This window comes from Oncorhynchus gorbuscha, linkage group LG03, assembly GCF_021184085.1.
Source record: "Oncorhynchus gorbuscha isolate QuinsamMale2020 ecotype Even-year linkage group LG03, OgorEven_v1.0, whole genome shotgun sequence".
NCBI classification, from domain to species: domain Eukaryota; kingdom Metazoa; phylum Chordata; class Actinopteri; order Salmoniformes; family Salmonidae; genus Oncorhynchus; species Oncorhynchus gorbuscha.
The window spans coordinates 22,533,863-22,557,563 of NC_060175.1; the positions used below are offsets into that span (position 1 = coordinate 22,533,863).

Genomic DNA, 23,701 nt, shown 5'->3' on the forward strand with positions numbered 1-23,701 from the left:
CAAAATGCACCTCTTCTCCAAGGGTGTGCAAGGACACATTGAGCTTAAACTGATCATACCAAATGTTCTGTGGGGGTACTCCAACCATAGCCTTACCCATTGAGCACCTCCACAGCTCAATCATTTCCAATAGAATGCTGCATTTGCATTGCATTTATAAAGTATGCATTAAATGGTAGGTGAATGTTGCACATCCAGATGCTGTGTACCATTTTGGGCAGTGACACTAGGTGTGATCAAGGTGTTGGTGCTGCTGGTTCTTTTTTCCCTGGAATTTGATCAAATTCTCAAGTCAGGAAGGAGATCTGTAAAACAGTGCTGTGAACCTGGATTTGAGAAAGGAAACAAACATCACCCAGTCATGTTTTGACTCAAGGACCAGTCCATCTTTCATTTTTTTTTTAAATAAGTCATTTTATTTGTCACTAATAGAAACATATGGAAGCACAGTCTGAGCATTTTTACAGCTCTTCAAGTATGTTCATCTCTGCAGGGGACAGGACCAACAGGGCTGAGCATATTCCAACTCAGCGTCCTTATCCAATCAGGCCCATCATTGCGTTCAGCTTGTCCATATAAAAAACACTGCTCAAGAACCCATCAATTGCTTGATGCAGATAGATTTAGTCCACAACAGTGTACTGTAGTTAGTCTATCAATCCTCCCAGAAAGACAAGTAGACTGGGGTGATTGAGAAGAGAGACATCAGAGTAAGAAAAAGGGAGAGATTTTAGGCTTAGAAAGAGAAAAGGAATAGCAAAAGACAACACTAGCCATGTGGATCAGCAAAATGCCAGCTGTTCATTATCCAAATCCAGCCACGAGAAAGCCCTCAATCATCTGCATTAATGATAGCAATATCAAGAAACAAATTCAATACCACTTGAATCAATTCTAATGCAATAAACATCTTCCACCTGTAAACAAATTCACTCCTTGGAGAGAGAAAGGTATCTTGGCTCCTCCTCCTTTCCATTAAGCCCCACCCACTGGGCTGGCCTGGCACCACTACAGTTGCATCAGAGGCAATGCATGGGTTAGTTAGTCCCGCCAGGCCCTGCGTCGCCATCCCTGATTGTTATGAGAGCCCCGCACCTCTGTTGTCGTTCATTGAGGCCCCCCTGCAGATCAACTCGGGGACAACAGGAAGCGGTCCAAGTACTGGGAGATGACCTCCCAGTTCCTCCAGAGGAAGGCGAGGAGGACAACAAGGAGCAGCGTTGAGAAGGTGCGGCTACGCGTCTTCATCAAGGGCACCACGCAGTTGGCCACAGTGGATACGAACACCAGGAGCACGGCCATGACGGCTAGCAGCACGTTGATGAGCTTGCCCAGCAAGGTGCGGGCCGTGGCGTTCTCCAGGCCTTCCAGCTGGACCACCTGCTGCTGCTGCTGCTGCAGCTCCATCTTGGAGATCCGTGTCTGGCATGCCTCCAACGCCTCCTACAGGGGGGAGGGGAGAGACAGGGTTATCAGACGGCCATGGTTCAACAACACACTTTGTCACAAACATGGCTAGACATAACTACAGTACCACATACCGGGGGGGGGGGGTCATTGAGAAGACCATGGATCACCATGTGAAATACTTTCACAATTCAGCACAAACAACTAGACAACTACTGTACCATGTAGCATGATAATAATACAAAAAATGTCCCAGACTAAGAATACGCCTTGGGTTCACTGGAGACGCACTGTTGAGGCCCTTTGGAGCGAAGTCAAATATAATCATTCCATAATCCTTCTTTCAAGTACTGGAGAAACAACCAACCTGAATGTCTCTCGCTCTCTCATAGGACTGATAGGCGATCTTCTCCTCCATGCTGGCCAGCTCCTGCTTCAGGTTGAGGATCTCATTTTGGTGGAGCTCTGTTAAGTCGTTGAGCTGCTCCTCCAGACGCTCACACCTAGAGACACACAGAGGTCAGGTACCGATCACAAACGCTTCCTTTCATAAAGGTGGAGGAGATGTTTTCTGTTGCCGAGTGAGAATAATACATTCTTTTGAACGTAAAAAGTGTTTAATAACAAGACCGATTTGCAATTATGAGCAAGTGCTGAGTTCAGGGAGGGGTGGTAAATACATGCAGATTTCAGGTTATCACATAAGTATTAGTGACAGTCCGTGTCCTTTGTAAATGAGGACTCAGTAAAGTGTATATAGTACCTGAGAGGTTGTGTGTGGCAGTGACTGGTTACCTGTATCTCTCCTCCTGCAGGGCCTGTATGATCATGGTGTAGTCTCTCTGGTAGTGACTCTTCAGGCTGTTGAACGACTCATCCAGCCGACCCTGGTTGTCCCGGAGGTCCTGAACCTCGTGGAGCAGGGTGTCCAAGCCCAATGACTGGCCGGGGTCCAGGGTGTTAAGACCCTTAGAGCTGGGCGGGCCCCCAGGGACGCTGTTGACCCCTGCCGAGCCGGAGCTGGCACTAGAGCAGTCATCCTCACTGCCGTACTTTGGGCTGGAAGCCCCCCCCAGACCGTGACCATCCTCCTGGGGTTCGTCGAGGGAGTCCCTCAGGGACGAAATGTTGTCGGCGCTGCCAAACTTGTTGCGGATGAGGGAGGCGATCTCTCGGGGTTTGGACACCACGGCCCCAGCTGCAGAGTGAGTGGCGTGGGAGAAGCTGGAGAGGCCACCGGTCACCTGTAGGGAAGGACAGATAGATACTAACTGGGGTGGGACTAAAGTGTGAATTGAAGGAGATTGTGACCACAGCATTGTTGAATACTTGTTCGTGATTGGCTAGAAGGGCTCTAAAATGGACATTAAAACCAGATAACAGGTCCGTTTGAAAATATAAAATCAGGACACCTTGCAATGATGAATTTCTCTAGTCCTTACGCAAGTGGCACTATGCTGTCCAATCCTCCCATGTTTCTAGTTTTACCATCTGTTTTCAGCATCAGGTATTTTTTAATTTGAATATATGCCAGAAATTAACATTTCTATCTATGCCAGGCAAAATCTAGCACCATCAGCTCATTGTTATCTTAATGGATGTTGATAGAAAACAGCTTAAATAAATGCAAATGCAGCTACTTTCTTGTTATTCTGGCTGCAGAGGTCATGCCTGTGTTAGCCAGCGAGCATGGCAACAGACCATATAGAATGAACAACTGGGTCGAGTCCCTAGCATTTAAAAGACAAGTAAATAAACAAAAAAAAAGTCATTTCTACCGGTAAATATGCATTGGAAAAATTTACTCTGCAGTCATCCATTATTTCCAAGATAATCTACAGAATGTCTGTGTTTATCCCTTACTTAATGGACAGTGACATAGATATACTAGATCTGGGTTCAGATATTTTTAGCTATTCCTTTAGTCTGCCTGGAGTGCCAGATAAGCCAGGTATGATGTTTTGCAACTATTCTAATGGTTCCATTGTGCCAATCAAGCCCAGCTAAAGTATTATAAATGATTTAAAATAGTAATTTTGAACCCAGGTCTGAGAGATACATATTCTACATGTGTTCTATAGGACTCTGTTAGAAGCTGTGTACTGCTAGCCACTCTGCAAAGAAGTCAAGGACAGGTGGCTAAGACCAGACAAATTGTACATTTGTGGTGGTACTACTCACATTAGCAGATGCAGTGGCGCACTACACTGGCAGGAATTAGTATGACAGTGGTGAAAAATACATGAGATGACTAACAAAACAGCTCACAGGGAAAGTAAATGTGATTAAAAATGTTCATAACAGCCCTGACCTTGGCGCCCACGTCCTTGAGGCCTTGGTGCATGTCTCGGAGCACGTCTTTGGGCTGACGGGGGATCCCGTTGTGCTCCACCTCTTTCAGCTTGCGCTGATAGCGCTCCAACTTCCTCTGCAGCTGCTGGATGGTCTGGGCTGATTTCTGGTTCTTCTTCTCAAACACCTGTTTAATGCGGGCACTCTGCTGCTTGTCTGCGTTGTTAGCTAGCTTCAGGTACTCTGCCACATTGTCGTCTCTGGCCCTCTGCTCGAGTTTGATTTGCTCTGTGAGCTTGAGTATCTTCTGCTGCAGCTGGGCGATGGCCTGTTTTGTGCGCTGGGGGTCTGGGGTGCTGTCCACCGAGTCCAGCCCGTAGCTGTCAGCTCCATAGGAAATAGCGTTGGGCGATATGGCCGGGCCAGAGCCGTCCAGACGATCCAGCTGACCAAGGAAAGGGAGAGTGTAATGAGGAAGAGAAGATAAAGGGAAAATGGAAATAAGAGATCAGATACTGACGTGTGAGATTGAGGGAGAATGTAAAAAATAACTCAATTGAACTGGAAGGGGAAGGCCTATTATATCATAAGGTTACCTGTTACCTACCATTATACTCAGACTGGTTTCCTATAATGTGTAAAACAGCTGGGCCATACCTTTCATATATTAACGCAGAGGAATCCATGTGTATAATCTGAGCAGTAATCCATCAGACAGGAATGCCATAAAGACTGTGTGTGCCACCTCATACATAGCTCTGAAGAAGCGTAAGGCTCAACCAGAAAAATAAAATGTTAGTGCCTTAAAGTATTCACACACCGACAACTTATTCCACATTTTGTTGTGTTACAGCCTACATTCAAAATGTATTAAATAAAAACAAATGTCTCACATGTCTACACACAATACCCCATTATTACAATGTGAAAACATAATTAATTCATTTTTTGTAGAAGCACCTTTGGCGGAGATTACAGCTGAGAGTCTTTAAGAGCCGGGTAAATCTAAGAGCTTTACACACCTGGATTGTACAATATTTGCCAATTATGATTTTTTTTTTATTATTTAAGCTCTCAAATTGATTGTTGCTAGACAGCCATTTTAAAGTCTTGTTATAGATTTTCAAGATAATTTATGTCAAAACTGTAACTAGGCTATTCAGGAACATTTAATGTCTTGGTAAGCAACTCCAGTGTAGATTTGGTTATTGTCCTGCTGAAAGGTGAATTGTGTCTGTTGGAAAGCAGACTGAACAAGGTTTCTAGAATTTTGCCTGTGCTTATAGCTGTATTCCGTTTATTTATATCCTAAATAACTCCCTAGTTCTTACCGATAACAAGCATACCAATAACATGATGCAGCCACCACAAGGCTTGAAAATATGACGAGTGGTACTCAGTGATGTGTTTTCCCCAAACATAACGCTTTGTACTCATGACAAAAAGTTCATTTCTTTGCCACATCTTTTGCAATATTACTTAAGTGCTTTGTTGCAAACAGGATGCTTGTTTTGGCTTCCTTTTCACACTGTCATTTAGGTTAGTATTGTGGAGTAACTACAATGCTGTTGATCCATCCTCAAATCACAACCATTAAAAACTCTGTTTTAAAATCACAATTGGCCTCATGGTGAAATCCCTGAGCAGTTCCCTTCCTCTCCGGCAACCGAGTTAGGAAGGACTCTATATTTTTTGTAGTAACACCACCCAAAGCCTAATTAATAACTTCACCATGCTCAAAGGGATATTCAGCATCTGTTTGTTTTTTTAACACATCTTCATTGACATTTTTAGTGAGGCATTGAAAAACCTGGTGTTTGTGGTTGAATCTGTGCTTGAAATTCACTAATCTATTAAGATAATTGTATGTATAGGGTACACCGATGCGGTTGTTATGAAAACAATAATGTTAACCACTTTTATTGAACACTGAACGAGTCCATGCAACTTATGTGACTTGTAAGCACATTGTATTGTACATTGTATTCCTAAACTTATTTAGGCTTGGCATAAAGGGTTTGAATACTTGTTGACAAGACATTTCAACTTTACATTTTTTATTCATTTCTAAAATGTTATACAAACAAAATTCCACTTTGACATTATGGGGTATTGTGTGTAGATCAGTGACACATTTAAATGTAATCATTTTTAAATGCAAGCTGTAACAAAATGTAGAAAAAGTAAAGGGGTGTGAATACTTTCTGAGGGCACTATGTTCTCAAATCAATTTGCTATAAACAGATTCTGGAACGGAAGTGTTAAGAGGTCAGAAGAGAATTAACTTTGTGCAGAGAGGGATTCTGTACTGTTCTTGGGAGTTGGGAAAGACGTAGGCCACCACAGTGGGGTTGCGGGTACGTCCCCCTTTCCATCACTGTCAGCTCAGACAGCTTGTGTAAAAGAGGCAGTGGACAGGACAGTTGTTGCTCTTTCTAAGAATGACAGACTGTCAACTGAGTCCCTCAACCACAGCCATGTTTCTCGGTGCTAGTTAGACCCTAGTCCGATAGGTGCTCTTGTAAGGACAGTTCATTGCAGTACACACAGGGTGATCACTGTCTGTTGGTGCAACAGACAGCTTAGCCTTATCCATCTAACAGTCAGATTCATACAGTACTTCTCAAAAGGCTTGGTGGTGTCATCAAGCATTGTGAGATAACTGCCAAGGATATGCACTGTGCTTGATTGGTATACCTCAGACACAATGAGGCGCCAGCTTTACTAGTTGTCTAGGAGTTCAACGCTCAATTTTAACAATGTAAAGGATTTGATCATTTACCTGCTACAAGTCAGTATTCAATCAGTGTACTACACATTTCAATGGATGTGAGAAATTCCAGTGAGGAACATTTTAGATCTTGGGGGCTATGGAACAGTGTCAATGATGTAAAGTTTGAGCTCGTTTTGGCCTGCAAGGCAAGCGTTCTCTGGCTGACCTGAAGTACACTTGGAGGCAGCCACAGGCCACAGCTAAATATAGAAAAGCTTAGAGCACATAGTCACCTACGCACACACACAATATTTCTCTCTCTGACCTATCAGCACTGACAGCTCCTTTCACTCCTTCATCAAAGAACATCCAGAGGACGGCAAACCAGTTGGCTGAAATCTGACCAATTTAATCTAACAGCACAAGAAGTCATGAATCTTCTGTTTCTCTAGTAGTAGCAGCTTCTTAAATTTACACTACCGTTCAAAAGTTCGGGGTCACTTAGAAATGTCCTTGTTTTTGAAAGAAAAGCAATTTCTTTTGTCCATTTAAAATATCAAATTGATCAGAAATACTATGTAGACATTCTGCATGACCTATTGTAGCTGGAAACGGCTGATTTTTTATGGAATATCACAGTCGTACAGAGGCCCATTATCAGCAACCATCACTCCTGTGTTCCAATGGCATAGTGTTAGCTAATCAAAGTTTCTAATTGATCATTAGAAAACCCTTTTGCATTGATGTTATTAGCACAGCTGAAAACTGTTGTTCTGATTAAAGTAATGAAACTGGCCTTCTTTAGACTAGTTGAATATCTGGAGCATCAGCATGTGTGGGTTCAATTACAGGCTCAAAATGGCCAGAAACAAATAACTTTCTTCTGAAACACAGTCAATTCTTGTTCTGAGAAATGAAGACTATTCCATGCGAGAAATTGCCAAGAAACTGAATATCTCGTACAACGCTGTGTACTACTCCCTTCACAGAACAGCGGAAACTGTCTCTAACCAGAATAGAAAGAGTGTGAAGCCCTGGTGTATAACTGAGCAAGAGGACAAGTACATTAGTGTCTAGTTAGAGAAACAGATGCCTCACAAGTCCTCAACTGGCAGCTTTATTAAATAGTACCCGCAAAACACCAGTCTCAACGTCAACAGTGAAGAGGCGACTCCGGGATGCTGGCCTTCTAGTGACCCCAAACTTTTGAACTAGTGTAGGACAAAAAGCTTTGCAGTGGCTTGTCTGTCCCAGTGAGTAGGTCCCCTAGTTTAATCATACAGTCAGTCTACTCAGTGGAGTGGTACCCGGGTGTGAGTAGCATGTCGGTTGGGGTTAAACTCACCTGGTCAGGCTCCTCAGTGGAGTGGTACCCGGATGTGAGCAGCATGTCAGCCAGGGTGGGGCTGGTGAGCGTGTCCGTGGTGGAGGAGGAGCGCGGGCGGCCATCCTGCAGCAGCATCACCTCTTGGGTACTCCTCCGGTGGATCTGGGGGCTGCCTTTCTGGGGGGGGTCCCCAGTCCCCCCAGTCTTGCTGCGGCGGCTCTGCAGGCTGGTTCCTCGCTTTATCATCGGGGGCGCGCTTCTGATCTGCTGCAGAACGCGGCTCAGAGCTGCAGGGGGAGCGGAGGAAGTAGCGTGGGGGTCAGAGTCCGGACCGGGAGAGTCCCCAACCTCTGTACCCCCACCGTCTGGGGGCTCAGGGGCGGGCCCACCCATAGAGAAGGAGGTGGCGGCGTCGTGCGGGGAGACGGACGAGCGGCGGCGCTGCGGCTGGAAGAGCTGCTTCAGGCCGTGTCCCAGCGCGCCCATGTTTTCCAGTGCATTGTGGGTGATTTTGGACAGGCCGTGCTCTGACTCAGACGCCCTTCGGCCCACCTCCGGCTCCTCGGGACTCTGCTCACTGCTAGCCTGATCCATCAGGGGGCGCCAGGCTGACACTCAGCCACAGGGTCACAGGGCCAACACTGGGGGTGCGAGGGTCTAGCTACGTCCCGACACCACACCCCCTCTCAGAGGCAGCTTCAAAGCTGGGAAGCAGGGGGGATGGCACTGGGCCCTGTGCACATGCATGCATCTGCGGATTGGCTCAAAGTCATGCTCGTCTAACAAAAGAAGGAAAATAAAATGGATTATGACATGCAGCAGTGAGTGGACGGAACAAAAAAACTAGCAGAATTAAAACTGATTACACAAAGGAGCATACAGTCGTACTAGGGTCGGCTTTGAGACTTGAGTTATTAGTGGAGTCAAAATGTTTTTTTTTCATTATGTCCAAATATTCTTAATGGCAATTAATAGTAAATGTTCTCAGAGAAATCCATATAAGCAAAATAATGTCTGATATGTCTAAACCCACTTACAAAATAAATCTACTGCACAAACCTAATCTACATGGGTGTCATGCTAAACATTTTTTTTTTATAAAGAAATATATTTTTTTAAATTACATTTCTGAAATGGGGTTCATTGTAGTTTCCATAGATACACTAAAGTGCCACAGTGACCATATCAAATTGCAAATTCACTTTTAGAGGATGGAAGTGTGTCACAGGACCTGGGTTAACTAGCCTAATCTTTGTGGTTCCCTGGTCAGGCAGAGCCAAACAAACATTGCCTTAATTATTCACTCAGACAGTAGGCCTAAGTGACACTCAGACAGTAGGCCTAAGTGACACTCAGACAGTAGGCCTAAGTGACACTCAGACAGTACGCCTAAGTGACACTCAGACAGTACGCCTAAGTGACACTCAGACAGTAGGCCTAAGTGACACTCAGACAGTACGCCTAAGTGACACTCAGACAGTACGCCTAAGTGACACTCAGACAGTACGCCTAAGTGACACTCAGACAGTACGCCTAAGTGACACTCAGACAGTACGCCTAAGTGACACTCAGACAGTACGCCTAAGTGACACTCAGACAGTACGCCTAAGTGACACTCAGATAGTACGCCTAAGTGACACTCAGATAGTACGCCTAAGTGACACTCAGACTGTCCTTTTACATTGTCGTCTAATACAAGACACAGCATTTCAGAAACCATTTCTTTACCAAATGGGTGAAAGAAACCATATATCATTTTAGGATTTCAAATTATTGTAGCTAAATAATATGAAAAGGATGGTGAGTGAGCACTAAAATATGAATTAATATAGTTTTATCAGGTGGTCTTATCTGCCAGAGGCACCCAGTGTTGCACCATGTTCTCCCTGTAGAGAACTTTGGCCTCAGAATCAAACATGGAGTTGTTAGCGGGGCCGCCTATGGCTAATCTACAGCGTCTGAGAGTTCATGGAGAGCACATTATATAAAGACTATCTTTCACTTATCAACAGCATAGAAAGATTGAAAGAGAGAGGGACATAAAGGGAGGGAGAGAGATAGAGGATGAAAGCAAGAGGGAAAAGGAGAAACAGTTGGCAAGAAATTGAGGAGAAATGGAGCGAGAAAAAAAGCTTACCATCCGTCCAGCTTCTCTTCTGACTCACAGCTCAGGGTTGGCTGCTGCGGAGGAGGTGGTCAACATGAGAGGAAAATCACTATCAAATTGGAACAAATGAAGAGATTCAAATAAATTATGCTGGTATGGCAGCACACCGACTCACACTCAATCAGCCATGTATAAACTGCACAGAATCAAAGAGACCTGTATGTGCACAAACACACACTGAGGCTATTCAGTTACTTCTAAAAATGTATTCTAGAAGGAGGAGCAGTCCTTATCACTGCCCAGTGCACACTAAATGTGAAACTATGACATGAAGATGTGTGGAACACCTAACAGTGATGACTCCATCCAGATTACTCAGAGAGCAGAGCAGTAGAGGTCTCTGATACATTGATGCATCATGAGTGGTACTGTAAATAACGTAAGTAAATTAAGGACACAAAGCTTGAGAGACACTGACTAGCAGACAATGTCAATAACCTAATAGTGTCTTTCATGTAGTGAGCTAAGAGCCTGTTGCTTAGAGTCACTGGCAGCATCCCAAAAGACACCCTATTCCGTACAATAGTGCACTACCTTTTCCAGCATTTGGGCTCTGGTCAAAAGTAGTGCACTATATAGGAAATTAGGCTGCTGTTTGGCACGTACACACAGTGCCCATCAGTGCCTCTCAACACCACCAATTACTGGCCTGTGCGGCAGCATTTGCCTAATCAGCACAAAACTAAGAAAGGTGAAAAATTCAATCACCACCAGTTTACTGGCACCACTGACAACCCCCTACCCACACAAGCCCCCCTACCGCCCCTACTCACTCTGAAATTATGATACATCACCTGTATTTCCCTCACATTAGGAGGTTGTGCTATGCAGGAACAGCATAGAGAAAACACTACTAGCATGGAGGGAAAGTATCACAAATGGATAGGAGATTCTCAAATGAAGCAAAGTCCCTTCCTCATAACTATAACCCTGTAGCATTAACCCAACACTGGTGTACCACTATGGCTAATCTCACCCACAGAGAGAAACTATTCAAACCCTTGCTCTAACTAACAACTGACCTGAAACAAAGTGTCAACAACAGTCATATCAGCATCCTCCTCGTCTGTCACTGAAAGTCCCCTAATGTGTTTGCCCATTCCCCTCCTCCTCATTTCACCCCACGTTCGACTTATTGCAATCCAGACTGAAAGGTATGGCCATCTATAGGCTATGTGCAGGCCCGATTTCAATGATGGGACGCTGTGGCCAACAGTTGAGCACACACACAGAGACGTGCATGTTCCACACACACAGAGACGTGCATGTTCCACACACACAGAGACGTGCATGTTCCACACACACAGAGACGTGCATGTTCCACACACACAGAGACGTGCATGTTCCACACACACAGAGACGTGCATGTTCCACACACACAGAGACGTGCATGTTCCACACACACAGAGACGTGCATGTTCCACACACACAGAGACGTGCATGTTCCACACACACAGAGACGTGCATGTTCCACACACACAGAGACGTGCATGTTCCATTGTGTCCTGAAGGTAATACAGAGTGATAAGTGAGTCTAACGGTGTTGTTCATAAATTATTAAGCAGACAAACATAGGAGTGGCTCAGCACAGATATTGTGTGTCACTGTCAAAAAGCAGGTACATCCAACATATCCAAAAACACTATAGATAAAACACCTGTGCCACAAGCAGAAAGGCTAATGGAACACAAGGCCTAATGCTATAATATCAGACTTACCTACCACCACAGATGCAGTCCAACATGCATCCACAGCTAAGTACATAGATGAGCATAGTAGCAAGCATTCACAGTGACACACACACACCATGACACTATTATACACCATGACACCCAGTCTCTCTTCCTCCTCTAGCCGGCTACATTTTCTGACTTAAGAGGGTTGGCCAACACTCGCTTATCACTCTCCCCCGCTGCCTCGAGCATTCAGACTTCCAAGGTCACACCAGTGTGCGTATGTCTACAGTCTATACTGCCTGTGCCTACATAGATAAGATGCTGCATGCAAATGTATCTACCACATCTGTACTTGTGTCTATTCACTGTAACAGTCTACTTTCACACGGCATCTACAGCAAGATGACAACATCTTAAAGATTGAATCCGCAATAGGGGGGAAAGCGCCCTTGTCCGCCCCAGCACCTCTTATTATTTTGTGGACCTAATGGAGGCGAGATGCTTCGAGCAACACAGTACATATTCTGCTGTTCTATCGCGTATGCAATGTCGTCAGAGGGTAAAAAACAGAGTTTGCTTTTTGCAGTAACTTCTTTGTTGTTGTAATATCCCAAAAGGACATGGCAGTTTCACCATTAATGTTTCCAGCTTTAAAGGGGAAGGGAAACACTAGGCTTTACACCTGTTTAGTGTTAGTGGATTGAATACAACTTGTTGCATTGCTATATGTCCTGAAAAGTGTTTCCATTCCCCTTCAATGTGCTGTGTCAGCCTGCTGATCATTGATCTTCTGATCTATTTTTTTCCACTGTTCATCTACCATAAGCTATTCTTCATTCTGATGTCCTTTCCTCTTCAGTCAACGGTATCCAGTGATGTTGAGGAATATCACATGCTGCAATGGAAAGAGTGGAGAAATGTCAGGGCAGGTTTCCAAAATCACCAGGGGTATAAAGATAAACATTTACCATTAAGACCATGGTTTGTCCATTGACTTTAGATGAGCTGACTGGTAAATGTGATCTTTATGCTTTTGACAAACTCACCGCAGTTCAACACTGTACTTTCAGACTCAACTCAAATACATGCGATTCGCTCATTTAATGTGTGGTTTATCAAGACTCAATACAGTATGCGCTCCAGATTCAATAAGCTATTGCACTGTATATCATTCTGGCTAATCCAGTGAGCTGTCATGAAAACTAGGACCAAACAGGTGCAAACTCTGCCCTGGGACAGGCAAACTATTGCCAACTGTCTCCTCTGAGTAGCTAACAGAGCCTTCTGAAAGTATTCATACTCAATACTTATTGATTAAAGACATTTCAGCTTTTGATTTGTAATTAAAGTGTACACATTTTGAAAAACAATTCCACTTTGACATTATGGGGTATTGTGTGTAGGCCAGTGACACAAAATATAAATTGAATCCATTTTTAAACATCAGGCTGTAACAACAAATGTGGAATAAGTCAAGGTATGTGAATACTTTCTAAAGGCACTGTATGTCTGGGAGCGTGATATTTCTTAGCTAATCAAGATCACTTTATTGGTCAATTGCGCATAAGGTAAACGAAATGTGACTTCCGCTTTTAACCCAACCCCTGTGAAAGACACACATACACTGGTTTCGGGAGATGCAGGGAGCTGCCGCGCCCGGGGAGGAATTGTTGTGTAACTAGCTAACGTTAGTTAGAGTGATGTGACTGATAGATTTTCCAAAATGGATGTGTGTGGTGCGTTTGTTTTTACAATAGGAGGCAGTTGACTTTGAGCTAAACAGAGCTGTTAGCTCAATTAATCTGATAAACGTTAATCAGACATACATGTATATATAAATGACAAAAATACTGAATAGACACTTATTTTAACTTAATACATCAATAAAATCGATTTAGTCTCAAATAAATAATGAAACATGTTCAGCTTGGTTTATTTAATGCAAAAACAAAGTGTTGGAGAAGAAAGTAAAAGTGCAATATGTGCCATGTAAAAACACCTAACGTTTAAGTTCCTTGCTCAGAACATGAGAACATATGAAAGCTGGTGGTTCCTTTTAAAATGAGTCTTCAATATTCCCAGGTAAGAAGTTTTAGGTTGAAGTTATTATAGGACTCTCTCTCTATATATTATTATTAGTATTTCATATACCTTTGACTGTTGGATATTCTTATAGGCACTATACTATTGCCAGCCTAATCTCGGGAGTTGATAGGCTTGAAGTCATAAACAGCGCAATGCTTGAAGCACATCAAAGAGCTGCTGGCAAATGCAGGAAAGTGCTGTTTGAATGAATGCTTACGAGCCTGCTGCTGCCTAACACCGCTCAGTCAGACTGCTCTATCAAATATCAAATCATAGACTTAATTATAATATAACACACAGAAATACGAGCCTTAGGTCATTAATATGGTCAACTCCAGAAACTATTATTTTGAAAACAAAACGTTTATTCTTTCAGTGAAATACGGAACCGTTCCATATTTTATCTAACAGATGGCATCCCTAAGTCTAAATATTGCTGTTATACATTGCACAACCTTCAACGTTATGTCATAATTATGTACAATTCCAGCAAATGAATTACGGTCTTTGTTAGGATGAAATGGTCTTCACATAGTTCGCTAGGAGCCAGGCAGCCCAAACTGCTGCATATACCCTGACTTTGCTTGCACAGCACGCAAGAGAACACACAATTTCCCTAACTGAAAGAAATTAATGTTAGCAGGCAATATTAACTAAATATGCAGGTTTAAAAATACATACTTGTGTGTTGATTTTTTTTAAAGGTGGTGATGTTTATGCTTAGGTACACATTGGTGCAACGACAGTGCTTTTTTCATGAATGATCTTGTTAAATCATCACCCGTTTGCCGAAGTAGGCTGTGATTTGATGATAAATTAGCGGGTACCGCATCGATTATATGCAACGCAGGACAAGCTAGATAAACTAGTAACTTCCTCAACCATGTGTAGTTAACTAGTGATTATGTTCAGATTGTTTTTTTTTTTAGAATATAAGTTTAATGCTAGCTAGCAACTTACCTTGGCTCTTGCTGCACCCGTGTAAAAGGTAGTCAGCCTGCCACGCAGTGTCCTCGTGGAGTGCAATGTAATCGGCTATAATCGGTGTCCAAAAATGCAGATTGTTATGAAAACTTGAAATCGGCCCTAATTTTTTTTAAAATCGGCCATTCCGATTATTTGGTCTACCTCTAGACAGAGTCACATACCTTTGTATTAACGAAAACCTATACATTCGGTATGTTGCAAATGTTTAATATAATTATATTTGAACTTACTCATTTGTAATGTGTGTCAATTAATCCCGTGAGGGAAGGGTTGCCAATTAGCAATTTGACAAAAATATAATTTCATTCATTCACACTACCCGATTGTCCTTGTGGGTTGAAATTTGAGACAAAATATCCACAGGGCATATTATTAAACGGACTTCAAAATGAGGTCTCTATGTTGCTCTTTTCCTGAAGCATACACAGTGCATTTACTTCTATCTTGTGCGTAATACAAGACGGAAGTACATGCACGCAATGCATGCATACCTGGTGTTTACATGGTTTTGCGCATGTGCCAAATCTCATTGGTACCAGTGTTTGGGAAAGTTGGTTTAATACCACACAGACAACAGGTACAGTAAGTTCAAATGGAATTTGATTCAACATTCTGGCTTGTGGGGATGGTACTTTTGTAGCCTATGCTTTTTAGCCAGGAGTTTTGAAAGTAGTGCTCACGAGCCAAAAGTGGTTCCCTGAAAATTGCATAATACATCACATTTGTGCAAATGTGTGCACCACGTCATTGCCCTCTCTTGCTCTGCTGTGTGTGCATGATGTGCCTCTTATTAGATGTTACTCAAATGGCAAGGGGCTGAACCTCATTGATTGAACTCAAATTGCTAGGGGGCTGGCCCATGTGGGGGAAAATGTAGGGGATATGGAGCTGCACAGCTTCCAGGAAACAGTCACTTTTAAACTAGGGATTTCTTGGTTAAGATAGCAATTTTATGTGTGCATAAACTACACATTGATATATCCAGCCCAAAACTGAAGGTTTAAAAAAAAAAAACACTTAAGTCACCAAAGTTCCAGAGCATGTCGTTAACCACAGACTGTGTAACCAGAAGCATCAGTCGGATTTATTACTTGCCAAAAAGACACAAGTTAATTGCAATCACACTTCAATCTAATGTTAAGCTACCCGCTAAGAAATTGACTACATATTTATCCTATCCCATTTCTGTTTCAGCCAGAACATACGGACCCTACCGTTACTCGTGTACACTGAGCTGCACTGGGGTCAGAACTCAATAATGCTTACATTAAGACACAGAAGAGCAGACGCAAGATATGGGTTGGAAATCGTACCTCAATGCAGGAATGGGATATGCCACTGTGCCTTTATCCACACTGCTCCATAGAGAAGATCTAAATTATGCTCATTTCCCCAGAAAACTGCCCTTTTTGTTAGCTAGCAGTAGCCACGGCAGCAGAAAACTGCCCTTTTCTAGAAGTAGCCACATCAGCCATTTTGGAACAGCAGTGTCAGCCAATTATCATGAAGTGCTTTGAGAGGACCATATCACCTACATCAAACAAACACCCTAGACCCCGCTACAATTCACATATCTACAGATGATGCAATCACCATTGCACTGCACACTGACTTATCCCATCTGGAAAAGAGAAATGTAAGAATTAGAGGTCGACCGATTATGATTTTTCAACGCCGATACAGATTATTGGAGGACCAAAAAAAAGCCGATAGCGATTCAAATCGGCCAATTTAAAAACTTTTTAAAAAAATGTATTTGTAATAATGACAATTACAACAATACTAAATGAACATTTTAGTTTAACTTAATACGTCAATAAAATAAATTTAGCCTCAAATAAATAATGCAAAAACAAAGTGTTGGAGAAGAAAGTAAAAATCCAATATGTGCCATGTAAAAAAGCTAGCGTTTAAGTTCCTTGCTCAGAACATGAGAACATATGAAAGATGGTGGTTCCTTTTAACATGAGTCTTCAATATTCCCAGGTAATATGTTTTAGGTTGTAGTTAGTATAGGACCATTTCTCTCTATACCATTTGTATTTCATACACCTTTGACTATTGGATATTCTTATAGGCACTCGCCCCTAACTGGGCTCGAACCAGGAACACATCGACAACAGCTACCCTCGAAGCATCGTTACCCATCGCTCCACAAAAGCTGCGGCCCTTGCAGAGCAAGTGGAACAACTACTTCAAAGGTCTCAGAGCGAGTGACGTCACCGATTGAAATGCTATTAGCGCACACCCCGCTAACTAGCTCGAGAGTTGATAGGCTTGAAGTCATAAACAGCTCAATGCTTGAACCACAGCGAAGCGCACAAGTGCTGTTTGAATGAATGCTTACAAGCCTGCTGCTGCCTACCATCACTCAGTCAGACTGCTCTATCAAATCATGTACTTAATGATAACATAATAACACACAGAAATACGAGCCGTAGGTCATTAATATGGTCAAATCCGTTTATGCTTTCTGTGAAATACGGAACCGTACCATATTTCATCTAATGGGTGGCATCCATAAGTCTCAATATTCCTGTTACATTGCACAACCTTCAATGTTATGTCATAATGTCAAATTCTGACAAATTAGTTCGCAACGATCCAGGAGGCCCAAACTGCTGCATATACCCTGACTGTGTGCAAAGAACGCAAGAGAAGTGACAATTTCCCTAGTTTTATATGGCCTGCTAACCTGGACTTAACTAAATATTGCAGGTTTAATAAAATATACTTCTGTGTATTGATTTTAATAAAGGTATTGATGTTCATGGTTATGTATATTCGTGCAACGATTGTGCTTTTTTCGTAAATGCGCTTAGTAAAATCATCCCCAGTTTGGCGAAGTTGGCTGTCTTTGTTAGGAATAAATGGTCTTCACACAGTTTGCAATGAGCCAGGCGGCCCAAACTGCTGCATATACCGACTCTGTTGCACAGCACTGAAGAGAATTGACACAATTTTCCTAACTGAAAGAAATTCATGTTAGCAGGCAATATTAACTAAATATGCAGGTTTAAAAATATATACTTGTGTATTGATTTTAAGAAAGGCGTTGATGTTTATGGTTAGGTACACATTGGTGCAAAGATTTTGCTTTTTTCACAAATGCGCTTGTTAAATCACCCGTTTGGCGAACGTTTGGCGAAGTAGGCTATGATTCAATTATAAATTAACAGGCACCGCATCAATTGTATGCAACGCAGGACAAGCTAGATAAACTCGTAATTTCCTCAACCATGTGTAGTTTTAAAAAATGAAGGCTAGGGGGCAGTATTTTGACGTCCGGATGAAAAGCGTTCTCAAAGTAAAGTGCCTGCTACTCAAGCCCAGAAGCTAGGATTTGCATATTATTAGTAGATTTGGATAGAAAACACTGAAGTTTCTAAAACTGTTTGAATAATGTCTGAGCATAACAGAACTGATTTGGCAGGCGAAACCCCGAGCACAATCCATCCAGGGAATTTTGTTGTTGTTGAGGTCAATGTGTTTTCTATTAGTTTTCTATGGGAAGCTATTTTTAATAGGAATTTGCTTGCAGTTCCTATGGCTTCCACTAGATATCAACAGTCTTTAGAAATTGGTTGATGTTTTTCTTTTGAGAAATGAAGAAGTAGCCCTGTTATTTCCATGTGTCACTCAGAGGGACTCAAGTCTTTTGGTGCGCTCGGGCCTGGAACGTGCTTCACTTTTGTTTTCGTCCAGTATTGAACACAGTTTATACCGTCTTAAAAATTGTATTGATTATTTATGTTTTAGGATACCTAAGGTTGGATTAGGAAAGTTGTTTGAAATGTTTGGACCAAGTTTACAGGTAACTTAGATACTTTGTAGGCATGTTGGGCGAGTTGAAACCGAGTTGGGAGAGTTGAAATGCTTGCTAGCACCTTACCTTGGCTCCTTGCTGCACTCGCATAACAGGTAGTCAGCCTGCTTCGCAGTCTCCTCGTGGAGTGCAATATAATCGGCCATGATCGGTGTTATGAAAACTTGAAGTCGGCCCTAATTAAATCGGTCGACCTCTAGTAAGAATGCTATTCATCGACTACAGCTCAGCCTTCAACACCCTAGTGTCCTCCAAGCTCGTCACTAAGCTCAGGGCCTCGGGTATGAACCCCTCCCCGTGCAACTGGATCCTGAACTCCCAACCCCAAATGGTGAAGGTAGGCAACAAGACCTCCCCCACGCTGACCCTCAAAACGGGCGCCCACAGGGGTGTGCTCAGCCCGCTCCTGTACTCCCTGTTCACCCATGACTGTATGGCCATGCACATCTCCAACTCAAATTATCACGTTTGCTGACGACAACAGTGGTAGGCCTGATTACCAACAACGATGAGACTAGAAGGCGGAGACAGTACAGGTGCATCCAAGCTGGGACCGAGAGACTGAGAAACAGCTTTCATCTCCAGGCCATCAGACTGTTAAACAGTCACCACTAGCCGGCCTCCGCTCAGTACCTTAGAGACTGCTGCTCTATATACATAGTCATTGAACACTGGACAATAAATGTTTAGATACTCTTTAACCAACTTTAAAATGTACAGTGCCTTCGGAAAGTATCAGGCCCCTTGACTTTTTCCACATATTGTTAGTTTACTGTTTTATTCTAGAATGGATTAATTAAATAAATTCTCAATCTACACACAATACCCCACAATGACAAAGCGAAAACATATTTAGACATTTTAGCAAATTTTTTACAAAATAAAAAACAGAAATACCTTATTTACATTCAGACCCTTTGTTATGAGACCCGAAATTGAGCTCAGGTGCATCCTGTTTCCATTGATTATCCTTGATGTTTCTACAACTTGATTGGGGTCCACCTGTGGTAAATTCAATTGATTGGACATGATTTGGAAAGGCACACCTATATTTTCTGGGATCTGACATTGCTCCTTCTGATATTCTGGATTATATGTGTTTATTTTATTATTGCTAGATATTACTGCACTGTTGGATCTAGAAACAAGTATTTTGCTGCACCTGCAATAACATAAACAAAACTGTATATGCAACCAATAAAACTTTCATTTGATTTGAGCTCCTTTATTGTTCATGCAGACATGCCATTCCATAATGGCTGCTGTGGCTACTGATAGCTAGCATGATGACAAAAATACCAGTTTTCTGGGAAAACAAGCAGTACTTCAATATTTTTGATGGAGCAGGGTGGATAAAGGTAATATTTGGAGTAGTGGAATATCCCATCCATGCATTGAGGTATGTTTTCAGACCCATATCTCGCACCGGCTCCATGGTGTCTTAAAGTAACCACAATTGCGTTCTGAACCCAGTGTAACTCAGCGTAAAGGTAAGCTCGGTATCTTTTGGCAAGCATTGAAAATAAGTTGTGCAGCTATCAGTGGCCAAACAAAACCACCATCAATATCAGAATGAGCCCGCTAACGTAAACTCACGTAAACTCTTACATCGCCTTGGTCCGTACAATTGCCCTTATTTTAGCACCCCCAAAACGTAATACTTCCAGATCAACTGTAATGTCAATACCATTGTAAAGTACAATGTCTCCCCTTTCCAACAGAATCAATTACATGACCTAAACACTGCCTGTTTCGGCATAATTCAAGCAGGCAATGAGCCCCGTCAGGCCTTTTTAAAAACAGTTCTGGGCGACTTTAACCTCCCCACGTCTACCTTTGACTCTTCCTCTCTGCCTCCTTTCCACTCCTCTCCCTCTTTGACCTCACCCTCTGGCCACTGCCTTGTATCCTTTTCCTCTCGCTCTCATGCCAACACCTCCCACACTGCCCCTACTCGGATGGTATCTCCTCTCTCTCTCCCCGCTCTCTCCATCCTATCATCTCTTCCCCTCCGCTCAAACCTTCTCCCACCTATCTCCTGATTCTGCCTCCTCAACCCTCCTCTCCTCCCTCTGCATCCCTTGACTCTCTATGTCCCCTATCCTCCAGGCCGGCTCGGGTCCTCCCCTCCCGCTCCGTGGCTCGATGACTCATTGGAAGCGAAACTAATGCGTGATAGTGAGACTGAGAGATGTGGGAAAATTGCTTTTTTTCTCCACTCGATCTGTCCAACTTATCGCCTCTAAAATGTAAATAAAACACTATAAAGAGTTTATATAATGTGTCATTACATACCTATTTGAAGGTTTGTCGAATTTGAATCAGGTTTTTAGGGCAGTGCTAAAGTGATCTTAGAAATGAACAGCGGCTTTGAGAATGATGATTGCGTGCAATGATGAAAAAAAATGACTAGGTATCCCCCTTACCCCGTCACTGTCCATTTCTTGTTTTTAAAGGATGAGAGTAGTGCTACACCTGGTGGAGAGAGATTGTAAGACAGAAATTGTTGCTTTACGAGTGCTCAACGTTAGGACATGACACATCCAGACGTAACCGAGGGTATCGTTTTTTAAATTTTCTCCAATACTATAGAGCCATTACCATGTCGATCAACACTTGAATAGAACCCTAGTTCACACCTTCTCCACTGTGTCTCCTTCCCAGAGGGAAGCTAACAACACCCTCGCTCCAACCACATCAAGTTGTCTCAGAGTACCCCTTCTCACACAGGAAGCGGCGCAAACAGGCAGGGCACTGCTGGGCTGCCTGTGCCATTAAACCCTTCAACTCATCCAGAACGCCCCTCCTCTGGTGTTCCCTTCCCAAGTTCTCCACCCCGCTCCTCCGGGCTTCCATGACCATGGTGCTTGCCTACGGAGCTGTGAGGGGGAACGGCACCTCAGTACCTCCAGGCTCTGATCAGGCCCTACACCCAAACAAGGGCACCGATTGACTTCAACATAGTCCCATTAGTTTTCTTTGTAGCCTCGTTTGAATGTTGCGGTTGCGCACATTTGTACGGAATGGGGTGAGTTTACGTTAGCTGGCTGGTTAGTTAGCATGTGTGGATTTGAATCGCCAATGTTACATCCACTAGTACTACTGCGTACAGGCCAAATTAAAATGAAAACCCGACAATTGACAAATACCATGAAAAAATGCACAACTCATTTTTGTCTGTTGCATGTTGTGTATGGCTAATGATCTCACAGACATGCTGAAAACATTGACCCACCTGGTGTGTGTGTGTACGCTGTAGTTTTTGACAGTGGATTTAAACCGCAGCACATCCCGACGATGCGCCACCGGCTGAGTGGCTTTCGTGTTACTCCTTACCTGGCAGACCCTCACACTACACATAACTTCAACATTACTTAGCTAGCTAATTACTTTGCCAAGATTAATAGATAACTCGTTAGTTTAATGACAATGAAGGTAACATCTGCTCACTGGAAATGTGATAACGGAGGGGTTGATCACATTTGAATGCTGTATGACACACCCAAGCAAGCCGTGTAGCTAGCTAGCTATTCCATGCCCAGACAGTAAAGTAATCGTAAATTGCTTGCACCCAGACAGCAACACTAACAAGCTACAGGCTATCTGGCTTAGCTAATGCTAGCGAGATAGAACAGGTTGGTTGGGGGTAACGTTAGCCAGCTAACATTAGCTAGCTACCACATCGAGCTAGTATCAGGTTGAACACAAGTTCATAAACAATACCTCTTTAGGAAATTTACTACAAACATAGACGTTCTTCACACCACAATGACACTATAGTTCGTAAATCAAACTATATGATATATTGTGTATTTACAGGCTTCAACTTACATAGGCGCTGAGAGGATTGTGCTGATGATGCCAGTTCATTTCTCCGGATGGAACAGCATTGCCACGATGACGTCAAAGAGCGTGTTCAAGAAATCTTCTTCGGACAACAACCCCAAAAAGTGGATTGCCGCCACAAACTTGGATGGAGTTGAAAAAACAAGATAAAAATAAAATCCTAACTAATCACTGACAAGGCTGTCTCGTGATCTTCACAGCGTTCACTTGACACAGCACTCTCTACATTAGTTTGGATATTTCAAATGGATTCTTCAAGATTGGTAATGCATCAACTGCTTCTCATTAACAAACTCTACTCCCACAAGGTAAAAAAGGACATTGTCAACACTGAACACTACTTTCCTCCAGTTAAAAAAATGGTCATAATGCCAACCCAGAGATTGTGATAGTGGGGCACTTATCTACAGTAGGATATATAAACAAGTGCATTATAAGTGTCTAATTAGGATGTCGTGACCTGTAACACCTGAGTAAATTATTATGCTTTACCAAACTCTCCGACGTGAGGTATTCACATATACATAATTACATGGTGTCAGAGAAATGAACCCAAAGAGGATAAAGTATATGGACAATGTAATCACTGCCGGATAAATGCAAACAAGTAGAACAAATGAGTGAGGATGAAGAGCCTGCAATGTCTCAGTCAAATTCAGGTGCCTATCTTCTCGGGGGACTGTGGTCTAAATACCTAACAGCACTTTCTGCTCCACCCATTTCATTGGTCCCAAGAAATACACTGTAAGCTTATACATTACTTTTTATTATAATAGAGGGAACTACTCTAGGCCAGCATCCCAGAGTTGCCTCTTCACTGTTGACGTTGAGACTGGTGTTTTGCGGATACTATTTAATGATGCTGCCAGTTGAGGACTTGTGAGGTCTAGTTTGAGAAACAGACACACTCTAATGTACTTGTTCTCTTGCTCAGTTGTGCACCGGGGCCTCCCACTCTTTCGTTTCTGGTTAGAGACAGTTTGCGCTGTAATGTGAAGGGAGTAGTACACGGCGTTGTACCAGATGACAATTTCTCGCATGGAATAGCCTTCATTTCTCAAAACAAGAATAGACTGACGAGTTTCTGAAGAAAGTTCATAATTTATTATATATACACTGCTCAAAAAAATAAAGGGAACACTAAAATAACACATCTTAGATCTGAATGAATGAAATATTCTCAAATACTTTTTTCTTTACATAGTTGAATGTGCTGACAACAAAATCACACAAAAATTATCAATGGAAATCAAATTTATCAACCCATGGAGGTCTGGATTTGGAGTCACACTCAAAATTAAAGTGGAAAACCACACTACAGGCTGATCCAACTTTGATGTAATGTCCTTAAAACAAGTCAAAAATGAGGCTCAGT

At 42.7% G+C, this 23,701-nt stretch overlaps 1 protein-coding gene across 5 annotated transcripts; it reads right to left on the reverse strand.

Annotated features, from left to right (window-relative positions):
- Positions 1-374: 374 nt before the first annotated feature.
- On the reverse strand, positions 375-22,510 carry LOC124028302 (transmembrane and coiled-coil domains protein 1-like). Of its 5 annotated transcripts, none has more exons than XM_046340427.1 (8): positions 22,312-22,510; positions 12,403-12,477; positions 9,877-9,920; positions 7,758-8,518; positions 3,719-4,144; positions 2,203-2,651; positions 1,775-1,910; positions 375-1,443 (listed from the first exon to the last, which is right to left on the reverse strand). In XM_046340427.1, the coding sequence occupies exons 4-8, from the start codon at positions 8,331-8,333 to the stop codon at positions 1,129-1,131; spliced, it is 1,902 nt and encodes a 633-aa protein (XP_046196383.1). In that variant the 5' UTR covers positions 8,334-8,518; positions 9,877-9,920; positions 12,403-12,477; positions 22,312-22,510; the 3' UTR covers positions 375-1,128. The 5 variants fall into 5 exon arrangements, with proteins under 5 accessions (XP_046196383.1, XP_046196364.1, XP_046196372.1 ...); XM_046340408.1 differs by having other exon boundaries at positions 9,877-9,955; XM_046340416.1 differs by lacking the exon at positions 22,312-22,510 and adding an exon at positions 19,378-19,442 and having other exon boundaries at positions 9,877-9,955.
- Between the last annotated feature and the right edge of the window lie 1,191 nt (positions 22,511-23,701).